Here is a 16,014-nt window from a genome sequence, read left to right on the forward strand (position 1 = left end):
CTCTGTTCTTGGCAGCTCCTTGGCTCTCACGTGGAGTGCATCAGGGCTCCTAGCTGTAGGGAAGAGCAAGCTGCTCAGGCAAACTTGCAGGCAATGGTTTGCAATAGATCTATCACTTCTTGTCTGGCCACAGAAGTCCGGTTTGCTTTCCAAAGCAATGACCTTGAATAACCTCCTGATACAAATTTTGCCATTTAACACTGATGAGTCAGAACTCAGAGAAAAGCTTGTGTAGGACAGGAAAGATGAAATGGGAAAACAGCAGTTGCAGGGTAACTGGGACAAATCAAAGCCTTCAAAAGCTCAGGACTGTGTATCGCTGAGCCAGTACATAAAACATGCTTGTCTCTTTGTGGTGAGCAGAGCAGAACATGAAAGGGACCTTCTCTGGTCAGGCAGGTTTGGCTCTGGAAATAATGCAGCCTGACTTGGGTATCAAATGGCCGTGCTGTGAAATGAGCAGGTTCAAATTTAGTCCTGGTCTGAGCTTTCTTCTAACCCAGATGAGACATTGCAACACAAGCTCTAGACTTGAAGCTCACTGTAAAGGACCTGAACTTCTGGTTGTTCTGAGGAGGCATAACATTGGCCAAACACAGATGTTGCTTGTTCAGACGAAGTTGAAGTCCCCAGTCAGGCTGGTGGTTCCTAGAACTTGCACAAGCTGCAGGCAGGAGGAACCCTTCTCACTTAATGTCTTTGCTGCCATTAAAGACACAACAAAAAACAGTTCAAAAACCAGGGCACATCAGCATGTCCAGGGCAGACATGTCTCCAGCAGTGGCTGACAGTGGCTGGCAGTAAATACCTAGGTAGGGTATGAGCAAGGTAGTGGCACAGAGGGAAGGCTTTCAAACGTCACAGTGACTATTTTTAGCTCTTATTTGACTTCACATAAAATGAAATGAAAATCCAAATCTGACAGTGACTGGATTTTGCCATGCCAAATGGGTGGGTTGTCTACCACCCTTGGCCAAAGCAGTTCCCAGAAGAAGACCCATGGTGGTTTCTCCATCTTTGATTCAGAAATAAAGCTGCAGAGGCTGGTGGACAAAGCAGAATGCAACCCTGGTCCCATCTCAGAGAGCACAAATGTTCATGCTGGGCAGCTGCTTCTGCACCAGGGAAAGGTCTCAAGGAGGTCTGTGCAGAAGAGGGGGTCCCAACCTTACAGCAAGCTCTTGCGGATCTATTGGATGAAGCAAGGAAGGGAGGATCTGGGCCATGAACTTCTGGAGCTCCCATGCTGACTGTCCTGCTTTCCCCAGCTGTTGGAAAGTGGAAGATGTCCAATATATCAACTATGAGAAAGATGGAAGAAATGCCCCAAGGTGGGACCCCAGTACTGCAATCTTAGTGAGCACTGCATGAGAAAAACGCAGTGTAGATCAGGAACCGTTAATGCACTAATTGCTGGCTCAGGGATGACTATCCCTTGTGCCAGTCTGGTTATGCTTGTTTTCCTCCACCTGTTTTTTGCTTGGATGATGCTCTGCAGTCACACAGGTCCACCTCAGCCAGAGCCATGGCTTCTGGTGACAGTCCTGCTGCGAGTGGGAGGCTGGGCTGTAGACCCCAGAGTTTCTGTCCTGCCACCATTGCTCCCCTGGCAGGAGGAGTGGTGGTAAGATTGGAAGATGTGTGGTTGTAGGGGCCTGTGAATGCAGAGCTATCACAGAAGGCTGATGGTTGTGCCAGCCCCCATGAGATTTGCTTTGCAATCTGGATTTCCATGCCAATAAAAATCAGACTGTCAGTGCTGTGTGAAGCTGGTATTCCTCCTTCCCTGGGTGAGCCTCTGTCTCTTCCCTTTTAACCCAGGCATGGTTGCGTCACCTTCTCTAGGTAATGTGGTTGTCCCTGTGCCTGCTGAGGGCATGCAGAGCTGACACGCATTGCTAGTGAGTGCATGCAACAGGAAAGCCAAGTATGAGCAGCTGGTGACCTCTTCCAACCCCAGAGCACATTCATTGCCCTTTGGATTACAGATGAGGTGGCTGGAATATCCATGAGGAGGTATGCCAAAAATGCAATTCCCAATTGCAGGGTGCCACAAGGCCTGGGTGTTCCTGATGATGTGATTGTTACCCAACAGCTTGTTATCTGCCTTCAAGATGTGGTGCTTTGCTACTGCTCCCTGAGGTTTAGGACACTTGTGTCTGACTCACAGGGCTGGAGAGGAAGAGAGGGTGGTGTATTTGGAACAAGATTGGTCTTTCAGGTGCTTGATGGACAAGTCCCAGCCTCTCTGTTCCTCTTTATAAGCCAAGACGACCAGTTGTCTTGGAGCCGCTGTCCCTCCTGACTGCACAGACGAGCCTGGAGCAGAAGGTCAGGTTGATCTGTAACATCTCTTCTCCTTCTAGCCCAGGCTATTGCTGGAAGAAATGTTCCTGACTGAGTCATAAGGCTTTGTTTATAGCTCTGGCTGTTCATTTCTGCTTCTAGAGACACACATGGCTTTTTGGTGATCATAACAGTTAAAGTTTCCTTTGTAGAGTCTGCTTTGCAGTTCTGCATCTGAAGTCTTTGGGTTTTGTGAGCATGAGCTTTGGTGCTTCCCCGTGAGCTTAGGAGCAATGCAAGTCCTCATGGACTCATGGTCAGACTGTTGGGCTCTTGTCAAGTGTGTTGTCGTGCTCTGGTAGGTACTTTGGTTTGGTGGTTGGGGGCAAATGCTGGCAGGACCCACAGACGAGTTGATGGATTCATAACACCCAGGGTCTGAGCCTGGGGGTGCTATCATGTGATGTGGAAGCTCCAATTAGATGAAGTCCTCTTGCTAGGACTCTTCTTCTGGGGCAGGAGCAGGGGATGCTCTGCTGCAGGCTGGCTCTGGACTGTGCTGGGTAGCTAGGGAATTTTCCAGAGTCATGGATGCAACTTGGATAACTTGTGCACTCCCAAGGCTTGGGTGCAGGAGGTGGAGACTGTCGTTTTGTTTGGTCTGTATGTTATCTTACCCTATTAATGCTTGCTGAATGCCATAGGTATGTGACTAATCCCTTTCCTTCCTCCTTTGCCACAGAGGCTTTACTCTCTTGAGGTACCAGGACAAGTTGCCTCGATAAACGGCTGAGTGCTAGTGATCTCACTGACATGTGCGGGCTTTGTGGCAGAGCCTGTTCCAGGTCTGAGCTATTGAGTTGTGCCACCATAATACCTGGATGACATTGGCTTGGGCAGCAGAGCCTTCAGTTATGGTGGTGTCTTCCAAGATATATGGGAAATCTTAGTGCTTCTTCCTGCTGCCAGAGCCCACTGCTCAGGAGCTGGGCAAGGGGGTGGTAGGTGGAGGAAATCCTCATCACAAAATGTTCAGGGTTGTAAGCTGGCCACGAGCCACGGAAACCATAGACCTGTGGTTTGTCCAGCCCAGCCTTGAAAACCAAGGTGTAGAACCTTCCTCCTCTGCTGCCCGGTGTCTCAGGGCAGCCCCCACCTCCCACTTCCTTGTGTCCAGTCTGAAACTCCCTAGTGGCTGCCTGCTCCTTTTGCTCCTCTTTACATCATCTACCTCTTTTCTGGCCAAACTCAAACCAGTTGGCCAAAAGCAGTACTGTGCTCACAGCTCTTCTGTACCAGAAAGGGACCACTTCTGACAAGCAGGTTATCTCAGCACAGCATTTCTGAAGCAGCTTTGTTGGTCTTTGACAGTTTTTGCCATCTCAATGTCAATGACTACAGACAGAACATCATTGTTTAAAGATATGTCAAGGGATGTCGCAGTACATCATACTCATCGGACAAGGGATAGGCACTCAGTCTCACTCACTACCAAACTGGGTCACATTTTATTTTTATATATATACCCCACAAAATACTGGAATACAAACAATGCTGCCCACCTCAGCTGTTTCCTATGTGGCACGTGCAGCAGGAAAATGCAATTGGTATGAGAACTCACGGTGAGTTTTGCGACAGGACAATAGTGCTGGGAAGCATATTGTTATGACTGGCTTAGGGAGGACATGTCTGGCATCTGCTAATTCCTATGCAGGCCAAGCTTCTCAGTCCCTTGTAATCCACGCTGCTTGTCGAGGTGGTTATTTCAGTAATATGAGTTGTCTCTGATGCCCTCAGGCATGGCCTCCAATGTCTCTCCTGAGTCAATGTACACCTGGGCCAGGTGAGAATAAGGCCACTGTAATCCATCCCTCCATTCTCCTCTCCCTCCCATCCTTCCTTCAGTCCTGTCCTGAAGTCCTTTGGGCTGCTGTAGGAGCATCTGGAGATGAGCTATCAACCACAATGGTGGTTGCTTTTTTTTTTCCACTAAAAAGGTTGTGAGGCATCAGATCAGGCTGCCTGTGGAAGTGGTTGAGTTCCCATCCCTGGAGGTCTTCAAAAATGTGTGGCTGTGGTGCTTAGTTACATGGTTAAATGGTGGACTTGGCAGTGCTAGGTTAAAGGTTGGGCTAGATGACCTTAGAAGTCTTTTCCAACCTAAATGATTCTATGATATAAGGCAGGGACAGAACAGAGGAGCTAGTAGGGTCAGCAAGAGTTGCTTGGTGGGGGGGGCTTCTGACTGCAGGGTGGGGTGGGAAGCATTAGGACATGCCAAGAAGCAACGCTGACATAGTAAGACACCACAGGACGGTGTGGGTTAGTGCCTCCAGCTCCTGGCCTGCTCACACCAGCCCTGTTATCCCCCAGAGTGGCGAGATGTGGTTGCTGCTGATGGCCCTGGGCCTGGCCCAGGGGCTGTGTGCCGCCGCCCCGCATGGAGGAGTGAGCCGCAACAACCCCGAGCAGTTCATGAACATCGTAAGTGCTGCAGGGCAGAGTCCTCCCCAGGGAACCTGCCAGCCTCTCCCCATTCCTTGCCTGCTGTCAGCACCCAGGGGACAGTGGTGGGGAGGGCACAGGAACCAAGTTTTCCCTATTTTTCTATTGGTGTCACTCACTTCATGCTCTCAGCCTGAAATCAGCCACTCTGGCCTTCCTCTGGTGTAGACGGGCCTCCAGGTCTTGCATGTGCATGTGAAGGTGACACCAGACAGCATGGTGGCTCTGGGTCAGGCTCAGGGCAGATGCAGCATGTCTGGATGACCTGATGGACACCAGCAGGTCTCCTTTCCCATCGGCCTTCTGTCCCTGCAGAGCCAGAAGATCCGTTTCCAGGGGTACCCCAGTGAGGAGTATGATGTGCTGACTGACGATGGCTATTTCCTCAGTGTGAACCGAATTCCCCACGGCAAAGGAGATGCTGGGGACTCAGGTGGGCTCAGTTTCACCAAGTGTGGAGTGGAGTTATGACCCTGCTCAGAGGCAGGGCAGTGTCCAAGAGGAAATCAGTGGAAGCACCCACACCTTTAGAGATGGTTTTGGCAGCCAAGAGCAAAGAGAAGTTTTTGGTGAGTGCTGTTGGGGAGGAAGCAGCCGTGAGCTGTCCCTGGAGACACAAGGGACACATGTTTTGCTTGTGGCAGAGCTGTCCTGGATGGGACAACATGGCACAATGAGCCCCACCACTAGCAGAAGGAGGGCCCCGGTGGCTCCTTCCCTGGAGCAAACCCATGGCCCTGGGTCAAGGTTTCCTTACAGCTCAGGGACAGGGATTGCAAAATGTTTCAGAGTGAAAAATCACCAGCAAATTATGGGGGAAGGGAATATTTAATACACAGCTTGCAGAAAATAATGCTCACTGAGGTATGTAAGGACTTTTCCTTTCCATTTGGGAAGGGGTTTTCTTGTGTGAAGTACCCAGTTTCTTCTCCTTCAGGATCCAGGCCACCTGTGCTGGTAGTGCATGGGTTCAGTTTAGATGGTGGCAACTGGGTGGACAATCTCCCCAACAGCAGCCTGAGCTTCATCCTAGCAGACGCAGGTTATGACGTGTGGATTGGAAACTGCCGGGGGAACAGCTGGTCTCAGCGGCACCTGAACCTCTCTGCCAACCAGGAGGAGTTTTGGGACTTCAGGTAAGGAGGACCACAAGGACATGGCCAAGATGTGGGGCTGCCAGCACCACCCACCCTACATCCATGGGAGGCTGCGGACAGCTGGTGGATGGTAACTAGGCATCCCCTCCAGCTTCTCCCCTTGCTTCCCAGTTTCCACGAGATGGCCATGTACGATGTGCCAGCCATGGTGTCCTTCATTCTGCAGCACACCGCGCAGGAAAAGCTGTACTACATTGGCCACGCTCAGGGCAACTCTCTGGGTGAGTGGTGAGGAGGAGCCAGCTACGCGTGGGAGCTGTGTTGGCCCATGGCACACCCAGGTTGAAGGCAACCTTTGGGTCTGTGCTGGGTTCATTGCTGCCCTCGGGAGGAGCTTTAGATCAGGCAGATTGGGTCTTTTCTGCCACTGCATGTTCACACCAGGCTCTGGCTGGTGGGGATCTCCAGGGTTCTGCCACCCCTCAGGTCCCCCCATGCCTTCAAAACTAAACTAAAACTTTAAACTAAAAGAGGGTAAGTTTAGATTAGACATTAGGAAGAAATTATTTACTCTGAGGTTGGTGAAGCACTGACACAGACTGTCCAGAGAAGCTGTGAATGGCCTAACCCTGGAAATGCTCAAGACCAGGCTGGATGGGGCTTTGGGCAGCCAGGGCAGGTGGGAGGTGTCCCTGTGCATGGCAGGGGGCTGGAACCAGATGAGCTGTAAAGCCCTTTCCAACCTAAACCATTCTGCGATTTTATGATTCTATGATTCAAGAGGTTTAACTTCAGCCACAGCTGAGGAGAGCCAAGGTGAACTTACCTAAACCTCTTAGTGAAGGAGAAACACTAACGGCAAGCTACAACCAGCAAAGAACTTTTTACATTTTATGTCTTACCCTTGCTTCAGATATGCTCCCTTTCCCTTCCCTCACAGCAGAAGTTCACTTTTCCAGAGGAAGAGGTCTTTCCCCACCCAGCCCAGCTCTGAGCTGCTAGTCAAACCAAGGAGCCACCACCTCCTTCTGTAAGCTTATTTTCTAGCAAAAAAAAAAAAAAAACATTCAGTCACACATCAGAGATTTCCTCAGTCAGACTGGGCACTGGGACATATGCTGCATCAGTGTTGTTGCTGTTGGGGTTACTGTGAACGCTTGCTGTTTTTCAGGTTTCATAGCATTTTCAAGCATGCCACAGCTGGCTCAGAAAATCAAAGTGTTCTTTGCCTTGGCTCCTCTTTACACCTTTCATCATGCTAAAGGTCCTGTGTTAAAGATAGCATTTTTACCAGACATAGTGCTGAAGGTATGCAAATAGTTTGTTGTGTTATTACCCTGTCTACTCCCAATGAATTAATGAAATTCAAGAACTTTCAGCAAGGCAAGTCACATTGTCTGTGTTGCAGTGGCTCTCCAGCCATTGTGCACTGAGCCCATGCCTGCACCAGATCTTGAAGAGGTGTGTGGAGAGATGAGAAAGAAGATCCCAGACAGCTGGGATGTCCCTCTCTTTCCAGTTTAGGACGGCCACATTTCACTCTAAAACATCATTACCCGTCCATCATTACTGTTTATAAACAGAGGTGACAGACCAGTTACATGAGTCTGGCTATCCCAGGCAGACCGCAGCTAGGCTGAGCTTTTGAAGTTGGTACATCTGAAGCGGTACACCAAGACAATGGGGACAACAGCATGGGGTGGAAAGGACAGTGACGTATTTATGCTGCTCTGAGACCCAGGTGTGACTCTGGGTCAACCGTATTCAGGAGTTACTTGTCAGTGCTGGCTGGGGACAGGCAGTTCCTGTGAAGAGGGGTACAGGACACACAGTGACCTGTTTCCTTGTGCTCTTGCAGACAATATTTGGAACAAAACAGCTGACCCTGGTGGGAAGGGAGGAAAGAGCCATACTTGCCAAGACATGCAGCAACCTGCTAACAGCTGAAGTTTGTGAAAATGAGATATTCCTTATTGGTGGATATAATAAGAAGAACTTGAACATGGTAGGTATATTAGCTCTTCCAGGTCACAGTGACCCACACTTGTAATTTCCAATTTCCATGAACTTTTCCTAGACGCGTGGAAATACCTAATGAGCTACAAAAAATAAGGCTTCTTCATGCCTGGAGAGTGCTGGTAGGTACTTCTTCCCCAGCCTGCTCTGGGTACAAGTGTTTTACCTGGATGCTGTTGGGTAAATATGCTCTGCATGGGAAAGTGGAGAGATGATGGCATGGGAAGGTAGTATCAATTACTCACCGATCAAAATGTCTCTCCTGATGTAAGATGAACCTATGTTTGAATGCATGATCTGCATAGTTAGCAATACAAGAATAAGGAATAAGTATAAAACCCCCAAAAATGAAGGTGCAAAAATCACTGTTCAAGGCAGTGGGTATTTGGGGGTATTTCAGCGGCATTCCCTGGGTTGGGATGTTAAACCTAAGAAATGCTGCTGTGGGTAACAATCACTTGTGGACTTGTCTGCAAAGGTAAGGTAACTCCTGCCTTATTTTCTGCTGACTTGTGACCATGTAACAAGTTTGAAGAAAAAAAAATTGACTGTACCAGTTGCATTTCCATTTTAAAGAGATGGTTAAATGATATACCTTTAAAAGCTACTCTTAGCTCTGAATAGAATATAGCTGCTTTTGCATATAAAAAATTACATTGCGGTTATAAAACAGAATGATTTTTTTTTTGGCCTAGACAGATTTTCATCATTCTCAAATCACTTAGAAAAAACTTTCTTTCTCCTGCAGAGCCGACTGGATGTATACCTAGCTCATTTTCCAGACTATACATCAGTAAAAACTCTTCTCCACTGGGGACAGGTAGGGACTCTGACTTTATGATGACTACAACCTATGATTTTTAATCTTTGAATATGATATTTCACAATGACCCTTCATTCACCCTGGAGACAGATAAGGTGGTAGAGTTGGACAAAGCCAATAAAATATATTTTGAAATTACTACACTGAAGTGTCCCAAAAGTCACAGATGCTAGCTGCTGCTTCAGGCTGGCCAAGGCAGGGCCACCCAGATACCTGCTCCAGTCCTGGGTAAGCACCCTGTGGAGGTGTTTTTTGGATGTTCTCTTTGCTTCAATATGTGGGGTGAGCACTAGCAAGTGCAAACCTGGACACCAGAGCTGTGCTGGGCAACCTCACCTGTCCCCTACAGCTGTCCTTTCCTTCTGGTGGGGCTGATCCAGGGCACCTGTTACCTGCACGGAGTTGACTCTTTGCTCTTGCCTTTCAGACTGCCAAAACTGGGGACTTCAAGCAGTTTGACTACAGGGAAAAGAATCAGGAGAAGTACAACCAGGTCAGTGGCACTTGCAGGAGGAGGAGGAGAGCATGAGGCTGGCTGACCGGGATGAGGGTTGCATCCTCCAGTGTCTGGTGTATCCAGAGTACACCAGGGTGCCCCGGACAGCACACCCCATCTAATAGCATTATTAGGGTCAGAGCTGTGAATAACTGGAGTGTTTCCCCCCAGACCACCCCACCCTTGTACAGGATAGAAGACATGACAGTGCCAACCGCCCTGTGGACTGGTGGTGAGGACTGGGTGAATCCACCTGCAGAGACCCAGCGCTTGCTCCCCCGCATCACCAACATCATTCATCATGAGCATTTTCCTGACTGGAACCACTTTGACCACCACTGGGGCCAGGATGCACCACAGCGCATGTACAGGCAGATTGTTGCTCTGATGGAGAAAAATCCATGAACGTTCTACATGCTGCCCTGGGATGGAGAACCCATTTGTTCCCACAAGCTCAGGGGCATGAGTTTTGTGTGAAGTCTGCCACTCTCTTCTTCCCTTCTTAAAAATGTCTCCTATCACCCTATTCCACACAGATTTAATGGGCTAAATATAATTGTCTAATTTCTGCCTGTTTTCTGTGACTAGAGACTAAAATAAACTCTCATATCACAGCCTAACTCCAACTCTTTGCCTGGTGGGCATTGCCAGGTTTTGTCCAGAGAAGGGCAACGAAGCTGGTGAGGGGTCTGGAAAACAAGTCTTACGAGGAGTGGCTGAGGGAGCTGGGATTGTTCAGCCTGGAAAAGAGAAGGCTCAGGGGAGACCTCATCGCTCACTATAGGTACCTTAAAGGAGGCTGTAGCGAGGTGGGGGTTGGTCTATTCTCCCACGTGCCTGGTGACAGGACGAGGGGGAATGGGCTCAAGTGGCGCCAGGGGAGGTTTAGGTTGGATATTAGGAAGAACTTCTTTACTGAAAGGGTTGTTAGGCATTGAAATGGGCTGCCCAGGGAAGTGGTTGAGTCACCATCCCTGGAGGTCTTTAAAAGGTGTTTAGATGTAGAGTTTAGTGATATGGTTTAGTGGAGGACTTGTCAGTGTTAGGTCAGAGGTTGGACTAAGTGATCTTGGAGGTCTCTTCCAACCTAGGTGATTCTGTGATTCTGTGATTCTGTGTTTGTATCCCAGTGCTGGGCTGAGGTGTGCAGAAGACCCTAGCTGCTTTTTTTATTTTCCCTTTTCCTGGCTCAAGACATTGACCTTCTGGGAACACACTGGGATCTGGCTGGCCCCAGACTTCCTGTCAACACATCTTCTCCCTTGGCTGCATTGTCCCCACAATGATCTGGAGAACTTGAGGAACACACAACACTGATAAACATCCCTCCTCTTGCCAATGGGGAGTGTCTTCAGCCACAAAATCAACAGTCCCTTGCCATTTGTAATGCATTGCCATTATACGCGGTTTGATCAAAAGACATTTTGGGCTGAAATTTTACTCCAGAATTGAGCATGTACTTTGGAGTATGGGCTTATGTGAAAGAAGGGTGGCAAGTGACCTTGTCTATGGCTCTGGACAGACTGACGTGAGTTAGCACTGATTAAAGGAGAGGAATGTTTTTCCTGGAAGGAAGTGGAAGAAAACCAGAGAGGTAGATAGGCACCACAAGCCCAAGAGGTTGTGAAAGGGCAACATCTGGGCCTCAGCATTTGGCTAAGTCTTTTCTGGGAGATAACTCACCCAGAACAGTGTCCCACATCACCTCCTGGCAAAAATGGCAAAAACCCAGCAGTGTTTTCTAGGAGGCTGAATTTAACATTGCATGGAGTGTTGTCCAAGAACGTCATTATTTTCTTAACATGTATGTTGGAAATCTGTCTCCCTCTTTCTCTCTCCCTCCTCCTCTCTCCCTCTCTCTCTCCATCCATCCATCCATCCATCCATTCTATAGATCTATGTATCTACTTATCCATCCTAACCTCCTGTGCTGTGTGATACTCAGCCATGAAGCCTATCTAAGCTAAAGCTGTGTGGGAGGAGCACTGTGAACAGAAGGCAGGGATTGAAAAGAGAAATTATTTTCACAGAGGAAGAACCTGTGCGTGATAGATTCCCCAGATATTTTATACAACCTTGCTCTTGCTGGGCACTGTTTCTGCCCCAGGTTTTGCTGTGGGACCAGGGTAGGTGTCATTCTCCTCTCTGGCTGGCAGCCCCATAGTACTGAGAGGGCAGGACTTGCCCTTTCATGGGGCTCAAGGCAAGGGATCACCCAAATCATAGGTGGTTTCTGTACAACATTCTCAGACTGGCTGCTTGTCTCCCTGACACTGCACACCGTGTGACTGTGTGGAGATAGGAGAAAGTTCCCCTCTGATGCACCCTGGGGTCTTGGATCCTCAGCACCCACTTTTTGGTCCCTACAAAGTCTCCTTGCACCCCTCTCTTGCTCCCCCACAGTGGGTAGCATTTGCTGCGATTGCTGGCTGTGTCCTTCCTTCAGGCACCCTGAGCTGTGGCGGCTTGGCCCCGCTTGGCTCCGAGGACAGCCTGCCTGCCCAGGGATGTGCCCCCCAATTTTGCAGCTCCCTTCTGTCACGTTCCACCTGTGGGGAGGTGGGGAGAGTGACTCAGATTCGCAAATCCACTCAGTGCACACTAAGGTGAGATAACATTCAAGGTATGTGCATAGATATTAACTGTAATAGGGACACAGAGAACAAATATTCTGTCAATGTGTCAACGCCGGCGCTATCAGTTATATCCACCTGAGCTATGCAGCTTTATGGGAAATCGAGGTAGGCCTAGGGTTACTTGGCAGCTTTGAGGGAAGGAGAAAGAGACAAAAAAAGGAAAGAAAGACAGAGATCCTGGATCCAGTGTTGGATGATGGTAGTTGGTCTAGAGCGAGTCCCACTACAGATAAGTATATACCCCTGTTTATTGGCCCCAGCTCTGGCAGTGATTGGGACACAGCACTTTCCCATACCTTTAGGGCAAATCAAGGGGAGTGACACCGGGCCCTTCCCCATGACGTCTGTCTCTTGCGGTGACGGCCACCTGGGGTCAGAGCACAGCCACTTCCGGCTCATTCCCTACACCTTCCTATGTCCCCATGGCCAGGGCAGCTCCTACACCATCGTGGGAAGGGTGGTTTTGTTTCCCAGAGGGGGAACATGCTTTGCAGGACCCAGAAAGGGCCATGAGGCTTCCGGCTGACTCAGCCAGGAGTGTGCATGCACCTGGGTGCAGAACTGCATGGTTTGCGTGTAGGCCACTGAACCCAGATGAGGAGTGAAGGCATGGCCTGAGCTCATGCTGTAGGTAAATAGCCTAGAAATGCCCTGTGTGTCCCCCACTGCAGTCCCTAAACTCACACCACGAGCAGGGAGGGTTCAGTAGCGCGTGCACACTGGTGTGCAGGTGGTGTGGTAGGGCACGGGACCTCTACACCAACTCTTGGCATTCTGCGAGGTCACACACCTACCGTAGTGTCCACTAGGCAAAAAGCTCACTCCAAAGACTGTGGCGACCCAGACGGAGGGGCCTGCCCGGAGACACGGCTGTTCAGGCCTCTGGCTGCAGGGAATGCCTGAGCCTGCTGCCGCCAGGGGAGGGCAGCGGGGAGACCGCCTGTTCTCAGGGAGAAGGTCTGCTCACCATGGTGGCTAAGCTCAAGGCAGAGGTGGAGAGACTGAGGAGCATCGGGGCGTGTGAGCGGGAGATTGACTGGTGGAGTAACTCCCTGGTGTGCCAGAGGGAAGGGTGCTGGGGGGATGCCCCCCAGAGGGTGGTGGAGCCCCTGCACCGTCGCTGTCAGGTAGAGGGAAGGGGCCAAAAAGACAAGGAGGGTTGGAAGCGAGTCCCACTTCGACGTCACAGGCAACTCCCCTCACTACCTACCTTGCTTCCCCAGGTGCCCCTCCATAATAGGTTTGAGGCCCTGGATCTTGAAGGAGAGTTAGGTGAGGATGTGGTGGAAGGCCTGCCTACGAGGTCACATCAGAAGAGGCAGCTGACACCACGCCTCAAGACTGCGTCTGAAAAGAAAGAAGGGTAATTGTAGTAGGAGATTCCCTTCTGAGAGGAACAGAGTGCCCAGAGTTCACCCTCATCGAAGGGAAGTCTGTAGTCTACCTAGAGCCCAGATCAGGGTATCACCAGGATACTCCCCAGCCTGGTGCGCTCCACAGACTACTACCCACTACTGATCTTCCAGATAGGTGGGGAGGAAGCTGCGTTCCATAGTCTGAGGGGAATGAAGAAAGACTTCAAGGCCTTGGGACAGTTGGTGAAAGAGTCTGGAGCACAAGTCATTTTCTCTTCCCTCCTTCCATTCTGGGGTGATGACATGGGACAGAATAGAAGGACCTGGTCCATAAATGATTTGGTACGTGACTGGTGCACAGGCAGGGCTTTGGGTTCTTTGATAATGTCTGTTTTTTTAAGACAGCAGGCCTGACAGTAATACACGGGAAAGTTTTATCTCACAGGGGCAAAAGGGTTCTGGGACAGGAATTAACATGGCTCAGTTGGAAAGCTTTAGACTAGATCCGAAGGGGAATGAGGTTGTAGCCAGACTTGCACCGTTGGGGCAGTGCCCTAGCAGTGTTGAAGACTGGGAGACCTCGCACCCCTCTAGGGTGAAATCAGTGTGCTCAGCTTGCTCCCTGAAGTGCCTGTACACCAAAGCACATAGCATGGGGAATAAGCAGGAGGAGTTAGAAATCCATGTTCGGTCAGGAAACTATGATCTGGTGGCAATTACAGAGACATGGTGGGACAGCTCACATGACTGGAATGTGGTCATGGATGGGTAAGTCCTGCTCAGGAAAGACAGGCCAGCAAGGTGGGGTGGTGGAGTTGCTCTTTTATGTGAAAGAGCAACCACATTGTATTGGGTACTGTTCAGGGGCAGATGAGGAGTGAATTTAGAGTCTGTGGATGAGAATTAAGGGGCAGGCTGGCATGGGGGATACTGTTGTGGATGTCTGTTACAGGCCACCAGATCAGGATGAGGAAGTTGATGAGGCTTTCTACAGGCAACTGATAGCAGCCTTGTGAACACAGGCCCTGGTTATTGTGGGGGATTTTAACTACCTTGACATTTGCTGGAAGGCCTACTCAGCCAGCCATCCGCAGTCCAGGAGGTTCCTTCAGTGTATTGATGATAACTTCCTGATGCAAATGGTGGACATGCCAACTAGGAGAGGAGCGCTGCTGGATCTTGTCCTTACTAACAAGGAGGAGCTGGTTGAAGAGGTGAAGGTTGAGTGCAGCCTTGGTTGCAGTGACTATGAGATGGTGGAGTTTAGGATCTCATGTGGCAGGAACAGAGTACTAAGCAGAACTGCATCCCTGGACTTCAGTAGGGCCAACTTTGGCCTTTTCAAGCATTTGCTAGGGGAAATCCCATGGGACAAGGTACTTGAAGAAAAAGGGGCCTAAAATAACTGGTTAGCATTCAAGGACTGCTTCTTCCGAGCTCAAGAACAGAGCATCCCAACAGGTAGGAAGTCAGGAAAGAGAGCCAGGAGACCTGCATGGTTAAACAGGGAATAGCTGGGCAAACTCAAGTGAAAGAGGAGAGTCTACAGATTGTGGAAGGAGGGGCTGGCCACTTGGGAGGAATATAAGGCTGTTGTCAGAGGATGTAGGGAGGCAACTAGGAAAGCTAAGGCCTCCCTAGAATTAAACCTTGCAAGAGGGGTCAGGGACAACAAAAAGGGCTTCTTCAAATACATTGCGGATAAAAGTAACACTAGAGGCAATGTAGGCCCACTAATCAATGAGGTGGGTGCCCTGGTGACAGAAGATAAAGAGAAGGTGGAGTTACTGAATGCCTTCTTTGTCTCTGTCTATAATGCCAGAGGCTCTCCTGAGGAGCCCCATACCCCTGAGGCCCCAGATGAAGTCAGAATAAAGGAGTTTGCCTTAGTTGATGAGGGCTGGGTTAAGGACCAATTAAGCAAGCTGGGCATGCACAAATCCATGGGTCCTGATGGGATGCATCTGCGGGTGCTGAGGCAGCTGGCAGAAGTCATTGCTAGACCACTCTCCATCATCTTTGGTAAGTCGTGGGCATTGGGAGAGGTGCCTGAGGACTGGAAGAAAGCAAATGTCACTCCGGTCTTCAAAAAGGGCAAGAAAGAGGACCTGGGTAACTATACATCGGTCAGCCTCACCTCCATCCCTGGTAAGGTGATGGAACAATTTATCATTGGCATTGTCTCTAGACATATCAAGGAGAAAAAGGTCACTAGGGGCAGTCAACATGGCTTCACCAAGGGGAAGTCGTGCTTGACCAAACTGATAACCTTTTATGAGGATATAACCGTGTGGATAGATGATGGAAAGGCAGTGGACGTGGTGTATCTTGATTTCGGTAAAGCCTTTGACACCATCTCCCACAGCATCCTTGCAGCTAAACTGAGAAAGAAACTGAGAAAGAAATCTGGATGATTGGGTAGTGAGGTGGGCTGTAAACTAGCTGAAGGGAAGAAGCCAGAGGATTGTGGTTAATGAGACGGAGTTGAATTGGAGTCCTGTATCTAGTGGAGTCCCTCAAGGGTCGGTCCTGGGACCAGTGTCATTTAATATATTCATTGACAACTTGGATGAGGGAATGGAGTGCACCGGCAGCAAGTTTGCTGATGACACTGAACTGGGAGGAGTGGCTGACACACCGGAAGGCTGTGCTGCCATCCAGCGTCCGGCTGGATGAATTGGGCGGGGAGAAACTGAATGAAATATAAAGAGGGCAAGTGTAGAGTCCTGCATCTGGGCAAGAAAAAACCCAGACACCAGTGTAGGTTGGGGACTGCCCTGCTGGAGTGCAGTGAAGGGGA

General features: G+C 49.8%; 1 protein-coding gene across 1 annotated transcript; it reads left to right on the forward strand.

The window, feature by feature from the left end:
• Positions 1 to 2,288: 2,288 nt before the first annotated feature.
• LOC118246287 (lipase member M-like) lies at positions 2,289 to 9,860 on the forward strand. Its single transcript, XM_035543241.2, has 10 exons — positions 2,289 to 2,331; positions 4,660 to 4,770; positions 5,107 to 5,224; positions 5,729 to 5,927; positions 6,060 to 6,169; positions 7,060 to 7,196; positions 7,747 to 7,893; positions 8,653 to 8,724; positions 9,155 to 9,220; positions 9,395 to 9,860. Exons 2-10 carry the CDS (start codon positions 4,669 to 4,671, stop codon positions 9,626 to 9,628), a joined length of 1,185 nt encoding a protein of 394 aa, XP_035399134.1. The 5' UTR covers positions 2,289 to 2,331; positions 4,660 to 4,668; the 3' UTR covers positions 9,629 to 9,860.
• Positions 9,861 to 16,014: the final 6,154 nt, after the last annotated feature.

Source organism: Cygnus atratus, chromosome 7, assembly GCF_013377495.2.
Source record: "Cygnus atratus isolate AKBS03 ecotype Queensland, Australia chromosome 7, CAtr_DNAZoo_HiC_assembly, whole genome shotgun sequence".
NCBI classification, from domain to species: Eukaryota; Metazoa; Chordata; class Aves; order Anseriformes; family Anatidae; genus Cygnus; species Cygnus atratus.